Consider the following 21,642-nt stretch of genomic DNA (forward strand, 5'->3'; position numbering starts at 1 on the left):
TGATGTTTTGGGAGTTTAGTGGTCTCAGCAACTCACTGGGCTTGCTGACTTTATCCCTTTTGTTGGGGATGCCATTGAGAACTAGAGAGGCAAGTTCATTGCTCAAGTTCTCACAACTAGTTAATGGCAGCATAACACTAGAAGTTAGGTCTTTTGGTACTTGGTTCTGGCATTTATTCTTTTACCACATTTGCTTTCTTTTAATCCCCTTCAAGCACGTCCTATTACTCCTATGTAATGGGCTATGAGAAAATGTGGACTGAGGAGCTTTTCATTGTTAGTGATAATCTATTCTAGATGTAATACCTCAAAGGTCAAACTGATAGGACTTTCATTTCTCTTACTGCTAGTAGGTACAGGAACAGTCTTGTACCTCTGTAGCTTTTTGGACAAGGGGAGCCCTGATCCAGAATGTATATACTCATTAACATTGCAAGCTGAAAAAGACTAAGCTTCTCCCGGATTCTAGCACACTTCTGATATATCAGTTGCAGCTCCCAAACTGCTTTACGATGTTTTCTCTGACATAATGAAGCCTTTGGCCATCACTGCTACTTTGAAAATCAAAGCCTTTTGGTCTCTAATGGAATGTTTATAAAAATACTCCATTTTGAAATTTGCTCAGGAAAAGGAAGTATGGTAAATGATGTTAGAATTCCCTCCGGCTTGCCTTGGCATTGATTCATTTAATGTTATGTACTCTGGAAATATCTGGAATTAGTGTGAATAAGAGTATTAAAACCCAAAGTTAAATAAGCTCTTATCTTCATTGTCTTCTTTTATGGAAGTATAGCATCAGATATGCAGCCCTAATTGTTATTTCTATATAACTTGATAATTTCCCTTTGCCAAATCTAATACAGTAATCGAGGGTAAGCTTGAAATTCCTAATGGCTATGTCAAAAGTCTCATATGTTTCCATTCTTTTGGTAAGGTTAAAGTGGCAGGTTTGTTTGTTTTTTTTAAGATTTTATTTGATAGAGAAGAGAGCACGAGTGGGGGGGGGGAGGGAGGGGAAGGGAGAGGGAGAAGCAGGCTCCCCACTGAGCAGGGAGCCAGGACTCAGGGATTGATTCAGGACCCTGGAATCATGACCTGTGCTGAAGGCAGATGCTTAACTGAATGAGCCACCCAGGTGCCCTAAGCGGCAGTTTTTTTTAGAAGGAGCAGTATAAGATGGCAAGCCTGTAGTAAGAAGAAGAAAAAAAAAAAAGCCACAGAACTATACTCTGAATATGCTGTTCTCTGTTGTTTTCCTTGGTGTCAGTGGAAAAAAAAAAAAAAAAACAGTGAAATGTATGAAACATCCAGTTTAGTAATATAGTGATTCAGAATACTCAGATGTAAAAGGGACCCAAGGACCTTTGGCTTATCCTATGCTGTTGGTTCTGTCTTGATTAAGGCACTGATGCATCTTAAAGTAAGAAAATAACATTTATTCAAGAAGTATTTAATGAGGACTGCTGTATACCAGGAATTGTTCTAGGGAGCTAGCAGTGAATGTAAGATGGTCAGACTCCCTGCTTTCCTGGAGCTTATACTCGAATGGGGGAGAGAGAGACAAAAAATTACATGGATTGATTGATTAATGGATCAGTTCCATGGCTTTCACTATGCATTTCTGTTCATTTGCCCACCAGCACAGGCCTCTTACTAGCATGGTAAAAAGGTCTGATCACTCAGAGTATTACAGACTTGTAAAGTATTGAAAGGGGACTTTGGGGAATTGAGGACAGTGACCTTTTAGAAAACAGCCAGCTCCATCAGTGACTTCTGCTTGCTGTCCCTGTCATATGTGCTCCTTTGCTGGCCTTTGTTGTTAGTTCTCATGGCACTTCAGCTTTCTCTCTGAAGTAACACACAATACACTGTTGGGGCTGTCATTTTGACTTCAACTCAAAACCATTTGCTAACTTCTTTTAAAAACATAATTAAAAAAAATAAACATAGGGGCAAATGTAGCATTTTAAAGTGATGTTTGAAATTCCAGGTTAAAACCTTCTAATAAAATGCAGCTAATATTTTGGGAAACATTTCTTATTTGTCACTAGTCTTTCTTTATGTAAGCCTCTGAGTTCCCAAGGACATCCTTTGGTAATAGCTGACTTTCCTATCTAGTAGCATTATTTGACTTTAAATTGTTTGATTTGGGGGCACCTGGGTGGCTCAGTCAGTTGAGCGTCCACCTCTTAATTTCAGCTCAGGTCATGATCTCAGGGTTGTGGGATTGAGCCTCATATTGGTCTCCCCGCTCAGCAGGGAGTCTGCTTATCTCTCTCTCTGCCCTTCCCCCTGCTTGTGCTGTCTCTCTCTCTGTCTCTCTCTAAAATAAATCTTTAAAAAATTGTTTGAGGGGTGCCTGGGTGGCTCAGTCGTTAAGCGTCTGCCTTCGGCTCAGGTCATGATCCCAGGGTCCTGGGATCCAGCCCTGCATCGGGCTCCCTGCTCCACAGGAAGCCTGCTTCTTCCTCTCCCACTCCCCCTGCTTGTGTTCCCTCTCTCGCTGTGTCTCTCTCTGTCAAATAAATAAATAAAATCTTAAAAAAAAAAATTGATTTTTTTTTTCTTCTGAGTTTACCTTTATTGTAAAAATTGCACTTAAAAAGATAAATTTTATCTTGGTAAGCAAATTTAAGGCTGTCACTTTTGCTGTTTGCATTAAGTAAACATGCTGCACGTTTTTTCCATTTAAAAATATGTGGGTAGAGGGGCCTGTGTGGCTCAGTCGTTAAGCATCTGCCTTCGGCTTAGGTCATGATCCCAGGGTCCCGGAATCGAGCCCCACATCGGGCTCCCTGCTCCACGGGAAGCCTGCTTCTCCCTCTCCCACTCCCCTTGCTTGTGTTCCTGCTCTCGCTGTCTCTCTCTCTGTCAAATAAATAAAATCTTTAAAAATAATAAAAAATAAAACTAAGAATAAAAATATGTGGGTTGTTTGATTATAGAGTAGTTACAATCAAGAACTTACAATGATGTCCTTAAGATATTTGTCCGGTCTTTAAAATTCTCTTGCAGAAACCACAGCTCTGTCAAATACTACATTTATAAACTAAAACATTTTTCTCTAACAAAGAAGGAAAAACTACCATCATTCATTTAACCAGATACTCATAGTAGTAAAATTGGTTTTAAAACAGGGAGGCTTGTTATTGTTGTTGGTTTTGTTTTTGTTATACCTGTGGTTTTTGCTTTGTTTTTTAGAGGTTGAAGGAGTGTGCTCTTTCTGGGAGTTCAGTTAGTTAATTGCCGTGGGTAGATCAATATTCAGCACCCTTTCTTTTAAGGCTCTTATAATCCTGAGATTTTATGAATCTATATTTACCTTTGCTCTGCTCCCCCCGCCCCCATACCGAACAGAGCAGGAATTGTGTTGGAGTGAGCTAGAGAGTGAATTGGGCTGTAGTGTAGGAGGAGGTGTTGGGCATTGAGTGAGAGAGCACATACACATATAGTGTTTGTCTCTAAAAGGTAATTACTGTGGGTTTCTTGTCTTTTTTTTTAATACCTAGTACATTCTCTTAATTGTAATAACTTTTTTAAAAAAAAGATTTATTTCAGAGAGAGAGAGAGAGAGCACGATTGGGGGTGGGAGGAACAGAGGGAGAGGGGAAGTAGACTCCCTGCTGAGCGGGAGCCTAGGCAGGCCGATCCCACCACCCTGAGATCTGGACCTGAGCCTAAACCAAGAAACCACCCAGGCGCCCCTTAATTGTAATTACTTTTACAATTAGGGGGAGGGGTGCCTGGGTGGCTCAGTCCTTAAGCATCTGCCTTGGGCTCTGGGCATCATCCCAGGGTCCTGGGATCGAGCCCCGTGTCGGGCTCCGTGCTCTGCGGGAAGCCTGCTTCTCCCTCTCCCACTCCCCGTGCTTGTGTTCCCTCTCTCGCTGCCTCTCTCTCTAATAAATAAATGGAAGATTATAGAAGGAGGCTTCTTAAAAGAACTTTCGTGGAGAGAAGTATTTTTCATGGGGTTAGAATGCAAGGTTTATGTTTATTGGCTCATAAGAAGCAGTTTCTTAAAAGATAGGATTTTCTTTGATGTTCTGATGGAATTTAAGGTAGACATTTTATACCCATTGGGGTGGGACAGTCTTATTGATCTTTGTATCCCCAGCTCCAGATATACCATCAGCCCATACTAGGTGCTCAAAACCGTTTTCTGAGCTGAACCTAGTACCCATTTTTTTTTAAAGATTTATTTTTATTTATTTATTTGAGAGAGAGAGAGCGTGTGAGTGAGCATGCAGGCGGAGGGCCAGAGGGAGAGGATCTCAAGCAGACAAGACGCTGAGGGCAAAGCACCACTCAGGGCTTAATCTCATGACCCTGAGATCACGACCCAAGCAGAAATCAAGAGTCAGTCACCCAACCAACTGAGCCACCCAGACACCCCCCAGTACCCATTCTTAAGGGAATAATGAAAACAAGATAATCCTGAGTAAAAGAAGTGAATTTTTGATATGTTCTTTTTCAGTTACTCTCTAAAATGTTCCTTTTCAGAAAATGTAAAAATGTTTTTATGTGTAATATATTGGAACCACAAGCACTGACTTTGTATTTCAAAGTTGGAAGAAATGAGATTGATGTCCCACACAGTTGTAAAATGCCAAAAATAAGTAGAGCTGGAATGAATTAAAGCCCAGTGTTCAGAAAGGCCAAGTAAAAGCTTCAGATCGAGTGGCTATAATTGAAAGGGTCCAAATAAGTATTTAAAACCACCCCTGCTGGGACTGCTAAGATTTCTGAATTTCAAATTGGCATTTTATGTTTGACAAGGTGACATTGTATAAGAAATGTATTGTAAAACACTGCTCTACGATAGGAAAATGATTGAATGTAAATATTTCAAGATGTGGACCACTGTTCAAATGTTATCATAAATCTTTGCCATTGTTTTAGGGGATAACCCTGCATGCATATATGAGCTGAATTGAGAGAGCTGGCTCTTGGAAGGGAAGTCAGCAGTGAGTTTCTGCCTTTCTGCCACAGCTAATCTGATTTGACCACAAAAGTATCCTATTAGATCTTTGCCATTGTTATCATATGCATATTATTACATAAAATGGAAAAACTCTTTTCTGAAGATACTACATCTTGCATTGCTTTTGACCTGTTCATCGAGTGGTCTGAAATGACAGTGGTATGTGAAATTGAAATGGGTTGAGACAGTTTGCACTCTTAAACTTTGAAAAAGAAAGAAAAAAGCTTGTAACTGTAAAGTTAACTATCTTTCCACTCCTTGCAGGTTTGGAAGGTTTACAGTAGCTGCTCTTCAGTCCAAAGTAGAACAGCATGAACGTGAAACCAATCGCCTCAAGAAAGCCCTGGAACGAAGTGATAAGTATATAGAGGAACTAGAATCTCAAATTGCACAGCTAAAAAATTCAAGTGAAGAGAAGGAAGCTATGAATTCCATTTGCCAGAGAGCACTTTCTACAGATGGCAAGGGGAGCATAGTCAACGAGGAGGATATGGCATCAAAGAATCAAGGTGATGGTGCCAGAAAGCAGCTTGGCTCATCCACCTCAAGTTCTCACCTGGCAAAACCTTGTAGCAGTTCTGCCAGGCAGGAAAGCACCAGCAAAACAGAACCGAATTGTTCTAAGAACAAAGACCTGTATCAAAAACAGGTGGAAATAATGTTAGATGTGACAGATACAAGTATGGATACTTATTTGGAAAGAGATTGGGGTAATAAGCCAAGTGATAGTATACCCTACAAAGATGAAGAACTTTATGATCTTCCAGCTCCTTGTACTCCTTTATCCCTTAGTTGCCTTCAGCTCAGTACTCCAGAAAATAGAGAGAGCTCTGTAGTCAAAGCAGTAGGTTCCAAAAAGCACCCAAACCATCTCAGAAAATTGGTGTTTGATGATTTTTGTGATTCTCCAAATGTTTGTAATAAAGATTCATCAGAAGATGATAGAAGTGAAAATGAAAAGAAATCAGAGTGTTTTACTTCCTCAGAGACAGGGTTTTGGGACTGTTGTTCCACAAGCTATGCCCAAAACTTGGATTTTGAAAGCTCAGAGGGGAACACAATAGCAAATTCTGTTGGAGAAATTTCTTTAAAATTAAGTGAGAAATCAGGCTCATGCTTATCTAAGAGGTTGAATTCTATTCGCTCTTTTGAAATGAATCGGACAAGAACATCCAGTGAAGCATCCATGGACGCAGCTTACCTTGACAAAATCTCTGAGTTGGATTCAATGATGTCGGAATCAGACAACAGCAAGAGCCCTTGCAATAATGGTTTTAAGTCAGTGGATTTGGATGGGTTATCAAAGTCGTCTCAAGGCAGTGAATTTCTTGAGGAACCAGATAAGCTGGAAGAAAGAACTAAGCCAAACCTTTCCAAAGGTTCTCTAACTACTGATCAGTTAGAAAATGGAAATGATTGGAAACCTGCTTCTTTTTTTCTCCTCTCTCCATCTGACCAAGAAATGAATGAAGATTTTTCTCTCCATACCAGTTCTAACCCAGGAACTAATGAAATCAAACCCCCAAGCTGTTTGTTTCAGACTGAGTTTTCCCAGGGTGTTTTGTTAAGCAGTTCACACCGGCTATTTGAAGATCAGAGGTTTGGGTCATCTTTATTTAAGATGACCTCAGAGATGCATGGTCTTCATAACCACCTTCAGTCTCCTTGGTCTACTTCCTTTGTGCCTGAGAAGAGGAATAAAAATATGAATCAATCAACAAAAAGAAAAATCCAGAGCAGTCTTTCCAATGCCAGCCCATCAAAAGCAACTAAAAGTTGACTCATTAGAAAGGTGTCATTTATGTTTTTGTCCTGAGAGGAATATAAGTTTTTAAAGTTCCTTTTTTCCCTCATAAAAGTTCTATACAATTTTGAATTGATAATCTGTAGTCAAGTGTCAAGTCAGAATGGTGGATTAGCCTGTAACCAAAATACTTATGTTCATTTTAAAGAATTTGTCCTTTTTCAGTTTCATTTGGGCATCTTTTTAAACAGAAAAGATAGGGAGAGGGTTTCTTTTAATGAATATTATATGTATCTGGTTTGGGTGTATTTTGTTTTCTTTGGTCTTGATTTAGCTGTTAAGATACAGTGGCCTATTAATGAGCCTCGGTTGTCTTCAGAACTTGGATTTCTTAAATAAAACTTTTTGGGTTGTTTACACACTGCTCATAAGACACTTGAGTTTCTTTAAAACTTTCCTAGGTTGGGAATAATTTTGCCTGCCCTTTTTTATTTATATTTAGTGATGGCTCAACTTTTAGGCAGGGCCATGGTGGAGAAATAGCACTCTATATTAGTCCAGTATTCATTTACTTTTTTTTTTTTAGGTTTTGTATATGTATGTTTGCATTTTTAACATTGTGTTTTGTACAGTTTTTGTGAGAACCTTTTGCTAGAATGAAAGAACACATTTTCTATATGAAAATATTTGTTTTATGTCAGGTAGCTTTCATTTCCTCATCTTTTTGTGTGTGTTGAAAATCAGAAATTGAGCCTACCTTGGAAAGAAGGCATAGAATGGTTGGTTGGGTTTGGAGGAGCCTAAACATGGTAGCGTCATTGTTCCAGATACACAGGTGCAGAAGCACTCTTTGCCAAATGCTTGATCCACTTTCATCCCAGGGAGCTTTTTTTGGAGTGAAGTTCTTGTTTGCATGTTACTATTCTTTGTGGAAACTGTATGCATGGTAGCATTCTTGCTTGCACTGTTTTCCTTACTTAAGAAAAAGAAGTTTTAGTTGGCTAATAGAATATCTTTTATGTAGGACAGAATTTTTTTTCATGAAGAGTGTTGAAATGAGAATAGGTGAGCTAAGCACAATTTTTAATTTAGGCTCTGAAAAAGTATATTCTAAACATGTTTGGTATGCCTATATAGGCCTTTAAAAATGGTTTGTATGCTAATGACTTGTTTATCTAATGTGCACTGAACATTTTACATTAATACTGTACTGTTTTACATTAATACTGCATGCTTTTCTATGTGAATTGAATAAAGGATGTCATAAGCACTGTAATCCTTGATGTTGTCTTAGATATTGAATTAGCCTGTAACGACCAGTAAAACTTACATTTTTAATTGATCTTATAGAAGTTGACAAACTGTGGACCATGGACCAAATCTGGCCTACACTTGTTTCTTGTGAAAAACCTGTGAACTAAAAATGGTTTTTACACTTTTTAAGTTTTTAAAAATCAAAAAAATCTTTCATAATACAGGAAAATGATATAAAATTGAAATTTCAGTGTTTCTAAATAAAGTCTTATTAGAATGCAGCTACACTCATTTGTTTACATATTATCTATGACTGCTTCTACATTGCAGTGGCAGAGTTGAATAGTTGCCACTGAGACCATATGGCCCACAAAGCCTAAATAATATTTACCATTTGGCATTTTACAGAAAAATTTGCTGACCCCTGTTAATAATAGACTCTAAGGATTCAATGAAACTATAAAAGTGTAACAAATCACTTTTATGATATGGAGAATAATGCCTTCCACTTTTAGAAATAATAAGGGCCAAAAATAAAAGCTAACATGAAGCATAATTTTAACATACATATTCCAATAAGTATATGTGTGTTATTTTTTTCTTTTGATGTGTTAAAGTCAGTGGATACTTTTAGAGATAAGTAGTTTAGATATCTTTGACAATGTGGTAATATATTTGAAATTCTATTAAATGTAGAAATCTATAATTTTTCTGAGTAATCACAGAGTAAATTTGTGGGTAAGCCTCACTCTAATTCTGTCTGTAACTCTTCTTTACTATGAATGTGTCAGTTTTTAATCCATTAATCCAAATATATACTGACAGTGTGCCATGGCAATGCAGAATGTGTAACCTGATTTAGTGATGCCTAATCAGGGTTAGAGTGTCTCTTCTGGACCAAAGTATTTCCCAGCTGCTTCAGACACGTTGCTCCACCCTTCCCAAAACAATATTTCATATATTAAATTAATCAAACCTGTGACATTTCTCAGTTGAAGGGAATAACCAGGATTTTATTTTAATCACATATTCTCATTTGTACCCTTTACATAATCTGTGATACAGCATGATAAATGTAGTGGTTTCATGTATTTTTTTTTAAAGATTTTATTTATTTATTTGACAGAGAGACACAGTGAGAGAGGGAACACAAGCAGGGGGAGTGGGGAGGGAGAAGCAGGCTTCCTGTGGAACAGGGAGCCCGATGCGGACTCGATCCCAGGATGCTGGGATCATGACCTGAGCAGAAGGCAGATGCTTAACGACTGAGCCACCCAGGTTTCATGTATTTTCAAGTATATTGTATGCACACTCTAAAAACAAAACAAAGACAAACTTCTTTAAACCAAGCACTTTACTAATTTCTATTTCCTTTAATCCTCTTCAAACTCTGTAAGCCAAGAACTGTTATTCTCAGTTTAAAATAAGTGATTTGAGGATTAGTGGTCATACAGCTGGAATGGGATAGAACCATGTCTTAGAGCTGGGCCCCTGACTCTAGAGCTTGTACTCTTCTCCCCTAAGCATGAGAGTTCCCATCTGTAGGCCAAAGGATGAATGGATTTGAAATTTCCGAGGGTTATTTTTAAAGTACTACTTTAGAAATATTAGCATGTTTCTTTTCAAGTAGCATTTAATTCCTGCCAATGTTCCAGGGTCTAACTCCACTACTAAGTGGAAGCTCAGTGATGAAAATTGTTTGTGTGCCACTTTTAAATTTAGAAAGAATTGCATTAACTCCGACATTTAGATGAATTTAACCCTTATTGGGAGGGTTAGCACTAAAGACTATGTTAGAACAAGATGCACTTGTGATAAGGGAAGCAGACACTAATCATCATGCCTATAAAAACAGCATCTTTTGATTGCTTATCTTTCTAAAATGTAATGGCAAAGGGAATGTGACATGCGAGATTTTTTTTTGACATGACCTTTAGTGTTCATCTTTTAATTTTCCCAAAATATTAATCCCATCCACAAATGACATGTTTTTTCCTGTTTTAATGTATCAGCTGAGACAAAAGCTGAAAATGGTAGACTAAGATTTATAGCTCCTTAATTTCAAATCTGCTTTGTATTCCCATAATTTCTTTTGTATCTACATTGGCTTAAGGGTACCACTGAACAAGGGAAGAACTTTGGTCTTAAACCCTAAGATGTTTCAGCAACTTGTTTCTGTATATTTGAATGGTTTTCAGTTATTCAAAGTGTAATACATAGATTTTGTACCTGTGAATGATAACTTGTACAACATCAAACTGAGATTAACAGTTTTTTATGGAGTATGGCCTATTAGATTAAATGTGTTTCCCAAAGCCTCATAAGAAGGTCTTTCATTCCTATTTGTGGGAGTCCTACAACACAGTCTTTGCCTGTGATGATGTAACTCAATCCTTTTAATAATACTTGGCAGAGAGAAAACCTTTTAAGCAATGATCTCAGAGTGCATAGTGAACATTTATTGCCTAATTCTCGGAACCCCACTCTGAGCGAGGAAACATCTATTAAGATGCAGATTTCTTTTAAGAACCCATCTGGAGCTCAGGCTAGGGCGATCTTCAGTTTTATATGACAGAAGCAGCCTAGAATACTTTGAATTGGAGCTCCACTTCTTGAAATGGTAGATTCTAAGGTCTGCTGTGTCTTAAGAGGGAACAACAGACCCCCTCTAATAAATGTTAGTTGGATTAACCAAGTGTGGAGAAGTGTGTGCCTTGTGTGACACTTAAAATTTCGGAGTTACTAAGGGCAAGGATTTAGGCATTTACTGAGACTTTCTGTGAGGGCAGAGGAGCTAGTTCTGGTCCATTTTGATTCTTAAAGCACGGTGAGTAGAAAAAGTCGGTGTTGGCGATAGCACGGAGCAGAGAGGAAATCAAGCATCTTCACGAAGTGCTGTTTGCATTGGGTCTTTAAGGATGAGTAAGAGCTCGGTGTGGAAAAGGACGTCTCTTCTGCTTGTTCGTTGTCCTTGTAGGGGCGCCTACCTCACGGACGTCTCAGAAGAGGTGCTGAAGGACTCACTGCCTAATGCCAGGGCTTCTGATTGAGAAAGGTTTCTAGATTGCTCCAGCCTAAGCTTGCAAGTTTGGCTTTGCTCCGCCTCCTCTTTCTAAGCGTCCCCTGAGACTCCAAGCTAGCCCTAGCCGCCGGAGTCGGCGGCCTGATGGCGAGACAGTGACTCCCTGGGCGCTGGAAGGCTCAGGAGGTGGCAGGGCTGGCCCGTCATCTGTCCATTAAGCCGGGGCTTTGCGCTGCGAGGGCCGGAAGGCGCGACCTCGCTTCACTCAGGGTCATCTTTGTGCTGGGGGTGGGGAGGTGAGGTCTAGCCCGCTAGTCTCGGCTCTGAGGCCCCTACCTCCCTCTGATTCCAACGCACCCAGCCTTCCGGGATTTCCGCAACCAGCGCCGCTCTTCCCCCAACAGCCACCCCCACCCCCGGCCCCTCCCACCCCCGGTTCCCCGGGAGGGCAGACCCGCCGGTGCCCCGCGGGCCGGAATTTCCCGCGCTCTCGAGGGCGCTCTCTCAGCTGGTCCCGCCCAGGCCCCACCCGAGGAAACGACTTGCTTTGCGGTTTCCTTTCATTTTATTACCACTCGCGAAACCTGGCGATTAAGACGCGAAAGCAACAAAGAGTTTTCTTTCCACCTTAACCTTGCACACAATCCTTTAACAAATTAATTAATCCTAATGAATTAACACTTCATTTATTTAAACGCGCTACAGTCCATGAATTAAATTTTCATGCAGTGATTAAAGGCTGTTAAAATATGCATGATTTCGTTAAAATTTTATAATAAATCAGGGCAATGTGTTACATGACAAGGCAACTATTTCCCAGTCCCTCGCAAGGGGCTTTGATTTGTGCGGGCGGCGAGGAGGAGGGGCGGCGGGCGGCGGCGCCGGCGAGCGCCGGAGCCGGGCAACAGGACCCAACTCCGCACTTCTGGCGTTTGGACTTGCGGTTTCGCGCTTTTCTCGGCGGCTTCTGGGCCCGCCTGGGGATCCTGCTCCTGCGGGTAGAGCTGAACCTGCGGAGGGCGAGGGGCGCTCGCCTCGCGGTCCCCGGAACTGCACTAGTACCGGGCCAGGGGTCTTCTGCCGTCCATTTGCGCCAGCGGAACTCCCTCCGACCCCGGCCTGCATGCGTCCGAATCGCAGCGGTGGGCAGGCGGCTATCTGACGAGAGGGAAGGCGACGGAATTTCCATCTCGTCGCATAGGGTCACTGGCGGGAGTGCCTTTTGTAGAGTTGGTTTGTTCGCTGTTTGTCACTCAGGGACCTCGAACCCCTTCTCTGACCAGCGCGCTCTTCCGGTTTTGAAGGAGCCTGGGTGGAGCCGGGGCGACTTTGCTCCTTTTAGGATCTAAACCACAGGGGCCCTTGGCCTCATTTAGTGATACAACATTGTTCACATGGACAACGAAACTACCAGGCGCGGGGAGGGGGGCATGCCCCTGTTAGGACCCAGATGTAGTTGTCCTGCCTCGCCCGTAGATCTTTCACAAGGTAGGTTGATTTTGAGTCCATGGAGAGATTAAGGTGGAGAAGGTGGAGATGATAGATACATAGATACAAAGATAGATAGATCGATCTCTACATATGTAACGCCACGAGTGATAATGACCGGCAGTGAACTTTACTGGGACGCATCATTTCGGGGTGGGGTGGTTGACATCCAGGGAAAATATTCCCAACGGAAGTTGCACTTGAATTAAACGGCCAGAGGAAAGAAAACAGTGGGGTTTTGACAGGCTTACTCAAGATCCTTCTCCGCAGGTCCTGGCTGGAATCCAGTCTGAACGCGGGGGCGGGAGCCTTAAGGAGATCACCATGGGCCTCAATAAGTCACTCACGTCCGACGAGCAGCCCGAGGGCGGGCGGGGCGCGGTAGAAAGGGAGGACAGGGCCCTCCAGGAAATCTCCGAACTCCCGGCAGCAAGAGCGTGGCTCCGAACTCGCTGCTCGGGCAGGGCTGGGCCCGGGGGCTGGCCTAAGGCAGGGCCACCGCCCAGAATCAGACGGGGTGGGCGCTGCGGCCTGGCGGTCTGCGTGGGGGAGCTTCTGAGGACCCCCGCAGGACCGGCGAGGAGCCCGGGCCCCTAGCGGCAGGAGAGCTGGGATCGGCCTGCGCGAAGGGTAGCGCTAACAGAGACCTAGCATCGAGGCAGCCCAGACTCGGCCCTGGGAAGGCGGCCGGAGAGGAAGCGAAAGTACCGCACCAGTAGCTCCTCTATTCCACCCTTCAGACAGAAAGTGTCGGAGCGCGAGGGCGCCGCCGGCCCACCCAAGCGCAGCTCCTCTTCAAGAGAACCGACCCCCACCCCCTACTCTGGGCCTGCTCCTCCCCTGCCTGCCCCTTCACACGGCTTAAAAACAACCTAACAGGTCTCTGGAGCCGGCCAGCTCTGAGCTCTGGAGGCTCCCCCTGCACGCAGAGCGCTGGCTGCGCTGTGAAATGTGCCTAGTTTCAAACTGGGCAACTGTCCGCGGGAACCGTGGCACCCCGGGTCTGGGAGGTGCAGAGCTCCCGCTCGGGCCGCCAGAACCCGAGGGGGCCGGCCTGCAGGTGGGGCACGATCCCTGGGTTCAGGCCAGAGCGTGGAGCCCGATCCCCTCCTCCTGCACACACACACAAACTCCACGCACTGAAGCAGACGTTCTTCAGGGCCAACCCCCTGTCCCTGAATCCGAACAAATAACCCGGGTTCAATCCCAGAGGGGTGTGTGTGTGTGTGTGTGTGTGTGTGTGTGTGTGTGTGTGTGTGTGTGCGCGCGCGCGCGCGTGTGTGTGGCTGCTGAGTCGGGGGGCGCTGATTTTTCCCCGCACCCGTTTGGAAGGAGAAAGGCAGCCGAAGCGGGCAGCTGCTGTCAGGTGCGCTCTCCTGATGTGTGGCGTTGGGTGAGTGTCTAAGGTAAGGAGAGTTCACTCCCTGCAGTGCAGGCCCTTGAACAGCGCCTCTCTCGAGGCCCTCACTGCAACCAAGGCATCTCTGCTCCCTGAGCTCGGGGGAGAAAGCAGCTGCCAAAGGAGATGTGAAGTGTGGCCTGCCAAAGGAGGAGGAGAAAATTAATTAATGAGGGAAAGAAATGTGTCTCTGATCCAGATGATAGACTCCCTATCCCTGGGGGCGGAAATTCCTTGGAAATCAATAGCAGTGCATTCATTATCCCCCTCTTGATAAAATGCAAAGCTATGAGATGGGGGAGAGGGGAGAATCTGTGTTGGTCATTAAATAAGAAGGAAGGGGGGGACCTTTCCAGGAATCTATGCCAAGGCTCAGACCCCATATGTGCATCATTAGCACAGGCAGGGGCCAACTAGTTACTGCACTTGCCAAACCAGGAAAACAAAGCAGTGACATATTGGTGAGCCCCAGTCCACCACCCTTTTCTTTCACTGCCGTGGGGTAAGGAGAAAAAGATTTCATAAGGTCAAGGAACTGCATGCAGATCTGCCACTGTGCCCCACTCTCTAGCCTGGGGCCCAGGCCCAGCAGGGATGTGGCAGGATAACTGTCCCAGCAACATCTCCCACCCCATCCCATATTTCTGTCCAATTCCCTCTCTTTGAACCTGTTGCACCTGTATCATGAGCACCCCTTCACCTGGGGCTGCCCCACTCTTAGAGACTGCCACCTCCTGGAGGGCAGATACCTCTATTTTATACCTCATTTTCTTTCTAGTGTCTTGCCCTGGCCCAGACTGGTGATTACCAAGTATTTGAGGAAGGAGAGTAAAGTAGAAAGTAAATGAGGGAGGGATGAAATCATTGAACTTCGAGAAAGAACAAACTGCTATCAAGATTTACAGCTCTGCATGGGGAAAACATATCCCTCTGGCCCAGTCTCAATCTCCCTTTTAGGAAGAGAGGAGACCCTTCAGTGATCTTCCTGCTTGCTCCCCATTAACCCTGGCTTGTTGAACTCTCTGGCTTTTACTCTTGGCCCTCCCCATCTGCCTTCTCTTCCTATTGTTTGATGGGGCATTTTTACACTGTGACAAACACCTTGCTAGGTACCATGGTGGACACAGATGTGCCCTAAATGGGCTTCCAGTCCATTGATTAGTGGGTGGGTTGGGAATTGAACCCACAGCCCTCATATTTCTAGCCCCAGGTAAAGCTGTGACATTCTGGACAAAAGTCTGGCCCCACCCCAAGGTGTTGTCCTAGAAAGTTGTCCAAGAAATGTGAACTAGGGGAGGAGTCTCGGCAGGCCGGTGAACTGATCTCTGGCAGGGTACCTGTCTTCTGGGTTTCCTGGTGCCCTCCCAGAGTCACAATGTAAGCCCAGATGAGCTTCCAGTACCTGGGGGCTGGCCTTGTTCTCTGGGGGTCCATCGGGAGGAACCTGTGCTGTTTGCGGTTCTGTCTCCCATGCACTCTTCGGAGTCTCTAAAGGCCAGTGTTTCCCTGGGGATCAGGCAGGATCTAGGCTCTCGCCCTCTGCGGGACCCTTCCTTTCCCTAGTGAGAGAGCTCAGGGAATCGCTGCCATGGGTATCAGGAAGGATTAGGTTAAGCCTGGACACCCGGTGTGATGACTACCTTAGGACTCACTTGCTCCCTCCAGAGATGTCCTGCTCCTCCTCCATTCCCCGTAGAGATAAGTTGCATTTAGCACTCCCAGGGGACCACGTAATGGATGGAAACGCGAGGCTCCTCTTGCTCCAGCAAGTGAACATCTTTCTTACTCCCCTCTCTGGCTGCAACGGGGGAGGAGGGTAGAGAGAAAAGAAAAGAAAGAAAGAAAAAGCCATGGTGACGCCTGTGGGCTTTTCTTGGAATTTGAGTATTGAGTGGGTATGCTAAATACGGACATGTTTATCTGAAGAAGAGATCCACACGAACGCAAATTGAGGTTTATAGAAATGAGATCTGCTCTTTGGTGGAAATACAGACCTCTTTGGTGTGGGAGAGACCAGAAAGATTATTTATCTGATCTTTGCCTCCCATAAGTAGCCCCTTGCTGTTCTCCAGCTCTCCTGCTGCAGATGTGATAACATCTGGGCTGTTATTATCACCCGGGGCAAGCTCTGTGTCCCTGGGGACTCGGCACCTGAACTGTGGTTCTCCCGGGAGGCCCTTGATCTGCCTGCCAAACAAGGGCCATATAACAGGTTGGCTAATTGATTCATTCTTCTTAGGTTTTGATTTCACAATAAGAGAATACATAAAAAATAAAGTCCGGACCAGAGCTTAGGTTTCTTTCTTTCAAATTGGTTTGAATTAATATTTTAATCACACTTTCCTATAAACTGGCTTGATCCCATCTCCTATTGGAGAAGTGTGCGCATATATATACATATCTATCTATCTATCTACACACACAGACATACAGCGATAAGAAGCAAAGAAGCCAAAACGATGGAAGGGAAAAGAAAGTTCTCTTTTCAACATCTTAATTCTTTTTTCTCTGAAGCGATTTCCTTTTCCTGGAGTTTCCAGCCTAAAGTGTGTGTGTGTGTGTGTGTGTGTGTGTGTGTGTGTGTGTGTACACGCTGAGGAGAGGGAAGGATCCCAACAACACCCTGTTAACTATTTTTCCTTTTGATTACTAGAAGCCTCAGATCACCCGGAGCTCGTTTGAAATGTGGGTTTGTACACGGTTAAAGGAGACAAACAATAAGAGAAATGCACAATTTCATTTCAACAGCGGTTCCCTAGTAGAAAGCACACGCTCCTTGTGGCTCCTAAGTGGCTGTCACTGTCGGTGCCTGACACAGTTATATTCACAACAACAACAACAACAACAAAGTATGCGGAGGAAATTAAATTATATGGAAATCAATAGCGTCTGACTGCTTCAAACAAATGTCTGTCACCGTGATTATTCTCCAGGAACCTATTTATAAACCTTGAAAGAAACGGGTTCTTGCAGCAAAAGACAGCATCTTCTGCATTTCTGTGTTGTTATTTATACTGTATACAGAGGAATGCGCGGGCATAATTTAACATACAAATACCCAGCTGTATACATTATATAACAGCTTGTTAGACATCCCGGAGCGGAGGTGCGCCTAAGTAATGCGCATATATTCCGGGCTTGCGATGGGGATGGGGGAGAGTTTGAGAGAGGCAAAGCACCAAGGTGCTTGTGAGCATCTTGTCTTTCTCCCCCTAAAAGGTGCGTACCCTGAGACAATAGCTAGCCCTTTTGATCTTTCCAGAGCCGCGGTGGGAAAGGTGAGGCGTACAGTGCGCATGCCCGGGTAGCTACAGGTGCATCACCTGCGCTGTCCTTGCTGGTGGTCACTATAAGAGCGGCTCCCAAGCGCCTGTCGCGGCCGGGCGAGCGCGCGCGCGCGCAGACGCACGGCGCCGCGGAGAGAGAGAGCGCGCGTCAGACAGACAGAGACAGCTGATGCCTGTCAGCGCGGCGGGGCCGGGAGCTCTCGCGAGAGCTCCCCGAACCGGCCGCGAGAAGTGGGGCTCAGGTGTAAGAAGAGTGCATCCCGTCGGCGCGCGGGGCTAGAGCTCTAGGAGAAGTGGGATCGCGAGGCCGGTGCGCGGCGCTCTGCACGGTCAAAGGGAGAGCCGGGCAGCAGCGGCGGCAGCACAGGAGCAGCAGCAGCCCCCGGCGCGGCCGCCGCCTCCGCGCCGCCAACCGCCGCGGCTGCAGCCTCCGAAGGGAGGCCGGGGGAGCCGGCGTGCGCACTTTCCGGCTGACTTTCGGAGTGTTTGTGGATTTACATGCCAAGCCATCAAGATGATGTCTATGAACAGCAAGCAGCCTCACTTTGCCATGCATCCCACCCTCCCTGAGCACAAGTACCCGTCGCTGCACTCCAGCTCTGAGGCCATCCGGCGGGCCTGCCTGCCCACGCCGCCGGTAAGCGCCCCACGCCCGAGGCCCCGGCCCGCGCGCCTGCCCCCTCCCCGTCTCCGAGACACTGCATGTCGGGTGCTGATGCGCGCCAGGTCCCGGTGCTGGGTTTTGCGGGCAGGGATTTTTAGAGGAATCCCGCGGCGAGGCACGTTTTGCCCGGTGGCGCTTAATACGTGTTCCCGTCGCCTCTGCCTCGTGTCGGGCGCCTGCGATCAGAGTGGGAAGCGCTGGGGCCATGACTCTCGACTTCCCTCCACTTTCTCTGTTAATTTCACGCCTCGGAAAGGCGGTCTCTGTGCGTGTTCGGGTGCGTGACACGGGTCCCCAGCTGCGAGTTACATCTCCATTTCTTCTTCTTTTTTTCCCCTTCCTTTTTGGTCTCCCACGCCGGTTCCCGGAATGTGTTCTTGTGCCCCCCTCTTCCCTGCCCCTATCCCTCTCCTCATACTCACGTCCCTTCTTATCTGTCCCCCCGTCTCGTCCTCAATGTGCTCCCCATTCCATCTTTCCCGGTCTCCGCTATCCCCACTCCCGTTGTCGTTATTTTGGTTGCTTTGTGTTTGGTTTGCCCTTTGCTTGTGCTTTTCGGCTTGTGTGTGGTTTTGTTTTGTGTTTTTGCCTTTTTTGTTTGTTTGTTTGTTTGTTGTTTTGGTTTGGTTTGTGTCGCCTGCAGCTGCAGAGCAACCTCTTCGCCAGCCTAGACGAAACGCTGCTGGCGCGGGCAGAGGCGCTGGCGGCCGTGGACATCGCCGTGTCCCAGGGCAAGAGCCACCCATTCAAGCCAGACGCCACGTACCACACGATGAACAGCGTGCCATGCACGTCCACGTCCACCGTGCCGCTAGCGCACCACCACCACCACCACCACCACCACCAGGCGCTCGAGCCTGGCGACTTGCTGGACCACATTTCGTCGCCCTCGCTCGCGCTCATGGCCGGCGCGGGTGGCGCGGGCGCGGCGGGCGGCGGCGGCGGCGCCCACGACGGCCCGGGGGGCGGCGGCGGCCCGGGGGGCGGCGGCGGCCCGGGCGGCGGCGGCCCCGGGGGCGGTGGCGGCGGCGGCGGCCCGGGGGGCGGCGGCGGCGGCCCGGGCGGCGGGCTGCTAGGCGGCTCGGCGCACCCGCATCCGCACATGCACGGCCTGGGCCACCTGTCGCACCCGGCGGCGGCGGCCGCCATGAACATGCCGTCGGGTCTGCCGCACCCCGGGCTGGTGGCGGCGGCGGCGCACCACGGCGCGGCGGCGGCGGCGGCGGCGGCGGCGGCCGGGCAGGTGGCGGCGGCCTCAGCGGCTGCGGCGGTGGTGGGCGCGGCGGGCCTGGCGTCCATCTGCGACTCGGACACGGACCCGCGCGAGCTCGAGGCGTTCGCCGAGCGCTTCAAGCAGAGGCGCATCAAGCTGGGCGTGACGCAGGCCGACGTGGGCTCGGCGCTGGCCAACCTCAAGATCCCGGGCGTGGGCTCGCTCAGCCAGAGCACCATCTGCAGGTTTGAGTCGCTCACGCTCTCGCACAACAACATGATCGCGCTCAAGCCCATCCTGCAGGCGTGGCTCGAGGAGGCCGAGGGCGCGCAGCGCGAGAAAATGAACAAGCCCGAGCTCTTCAACGGCGGCGAGAAGAAGCGCAAGCGGACTTCCATCGCAGCGCCGGAGAAGCGCTCCCTCGAGGCCTACTTCGCCGTACAACCCCGGCCCTCCTCTGAGAAGATCGCCGCCATCGCCGAGAAACTGGACCTCAAAAAGAACGTGGTGCGGGTGTGGTTTTGCAACCAGAGACAGAAGCAGAAGCGGATGAAATTCTCCGCCACTTACTGAGGGGGAGTGGGAGGTGCAGGGCGGGGCAGAGCGGGGAGCTGAAGGGGCTTTTCGGGGCCTTTCCCTGAGCCTGTTTCCCCTAGATTTGGAGTGTCCGTTATCTTGCTTGCATTTGGGGAGTCCCTCCTAGCGCACTCTCCTCTACCCCCTCTCTGCTCTCCCTGCCCTTTACTAACCTCCCCAGAAAAGAGGACTGCGGTGCGGGGTGTGGACACCGGAGAGCCAGGCTGGGGAGAAAGGGGGAATATTTGGGTGAGTGGGGAGATGAGGGGAAGGAAAGCAGAGACTGGAGGAGGGGTTCTGAGGAGCAGATTGGTTCTGGGGGTTAGGGTGGGGGGGGAGACTTGGGAAGAGTAGGGAAATGGACTGTTTTGACCAGAGACACTTGTCAAAATCTCCTGGGGACCAAGGGACTATGTACAAAAACAAACCTACCAACCACCAAAAACCAGACAAAGACAAACTAAAACAAAACAGAACAAAAAGATAAAAATGCTTTAGAAACTTAACTCTGGGGAGCCGTATTCTGCAGCTTCATTACCCCCTAAGGAAGAGGAAAAAAAAAAGAGCACCACTATTATTACCACCCACCCCAACCCTACATACATGAACTGAGTTAAAAATGAAAAACCAAACAAACCAGAAGGTGAAATTCTGGGTAGCGAAGCTAGTTGTTCTGTCTCTGTGTTTACTTTCTCCCCCCAAGTCTCACCTCCGCCCCATCCGTGTTCTCTTTGATTTATTTTCTCCGTTCCAATGAGACTCCGATAGCTGCTCTCCATGGCCAGAAAGTGAGGGGTGGGGGGCACAGCTAAAGGAGAGGGAGGCTATTCAGGAGTCCCAAGTTTTCAGGGGATCTGGCCTCTACTGCTGTGGCCTGGTCACTCTCCTGGTGGGGATGTTTAGGGAGAGAGAGACACACAGTCTTTGAGCTGAGACTAAAAAGCAGAATTTAGGGGCTCTGAAATAAATACTTTGTTCTAGGAAAATAAAACAATTTAACAAGGTTTTTCTCTTTTCATTTTTGCTCATATATCTAAGATCTGGAAAAATTATTTCAAAATAAGCTCCCCCTCCCTCCCCATAGAACTTGCGTGACCTTTCATTTATTTTTCTGAGTGTGGTTTATTCTAAACTACCTACTGATTTTTCCCCCTGTTGATTCAAATACACTGATGGGGTGGAAGACACTAGGAGAGATACTGTGCCCCATTTTCTCTCCAGAACAAGACTCATCTTGCTCTTCTAGGTACCCTTTCTTTCTCTCTTGAAGAACATGAAATCGTTGAAATATTGGAAAGTTTCTGCTTTCAGTTGGAGCAGGACTTGGCTGGGAGAAAAATCAACTAAATCCCAGAAGAGAGGAAGACAGGGAAGACAGGTTTAAAGCCCTCCATTTGTTTCAAAGGGGTCTGCATGTTGGGGGGGAAGCAGAACAACTGTGTTTCATTATTATTATTATTATTCAAAAGTAATTTATTGCTGGGTATAAATGTTGGGTAGCAAGAACTTTAATTTGCACTATCAGTCTCCCAAATAGAAAATCTTGTATAGTATTTCATAGTAATAATCAAGGTACTCTTATGAACTGCTGATGGATAAAAAAAAAAAAAAAAGAGTTGAAGGTGGTTAGGTAAAATGCCTGCTTGGTGCACAAGATACTCTTTTGATCTCGTGTGGAGATGGTTTATTACCATCTTTTAATAACTAAAAAATTGAAAACAAATGAGAAAAGGAAAACTCTGCCATTTAACAAGACTGAAATCATGCATGATCTGAAAGGTGCAGAAAGAAACACAATTAGGTCTCACTCTGGTTAGGCATTATTTATTTAATTACGTTGTATATCATTGTTTGCAGCGCAAACATACTATGCATTTGAAACTGAGCACTAAACTGGGCTAGCTTTCTGATAGACCGTTTTGTGGATAGTGTGATTTCACAGTCTACTGCCTGTTTTCACGGAAAACACAACATTCTTGTCATATTCTTGTATTTAGAGGAAGAGAAAAAA

General features: G+C 46.4%; 2 protein-coding genes across 3 annotated transcripts in view; both read left to right on the top strand.

The window, feature by feature from the left end:
* Positions 1 to 10,768, top strand: part of OBI1 (ORC ubiquitin ligase 1) — a 44,698-nt gene extending 33,930 nt beyond the window's left edge. Inside the window, exon 6 of one of the 2 annotated variants that reach the window (XM_027591029.1) lies at positions 5,249 to 10,766. In XM_027591029.1, coding sequence (XP_027446830.1) covers positions 5,249 to 6,764 — 1,516 coding nt within the window. In that variant the 3' untranslated portion in view covers positions 6,765 to 10,766. Of the gene's footprint in view, positions 1 to 5,248 lie in introns of both variants that reach the window. The other variant, XM_027591030.1, reaches the window with a different exon arrangement.
* A 6,706-nt stretch (positions 10,769 to 17,474) lies between these two features.
* On the top strand, positions 17,475 to 21,033 carry POU4F1 (POU class 4 homeobox 1). Its single transcript, XM_027590385.2, has 2 exons — positions 17,475 to 17,815; positions 18,486 to 21,033. The coding sequence occupies exons 1-2, from the start codon at positions 17,693 to 17,695 to the stop codon at positions 19,626 to 19,628; spliced, it is 1,266 nt and encodes a 421-aa protein (XP_027446186.1). The 5' UTR covers positions 17,475 to 17,692; the 3' UTR covers positions 19,629 to 21,033.
* Positions 21,034 to 21,642: the final 609 nt, after the last annotated feature.

The sequence above is a fragment of the Zalophus californianus genome, chromosome 3, assembly GCF_009762305.2.
Source record: "Zalophus californianus isolate mZalCal1 chromosome 3, mZalCal1.pri.v2, whole genome shotgun sequence".
Lineage (NCBI taxonomy): Eukaryota > Metazoa > Chordata > Mammalia > Carnivora > Otariidae > Zalophus > Zalophus californianus.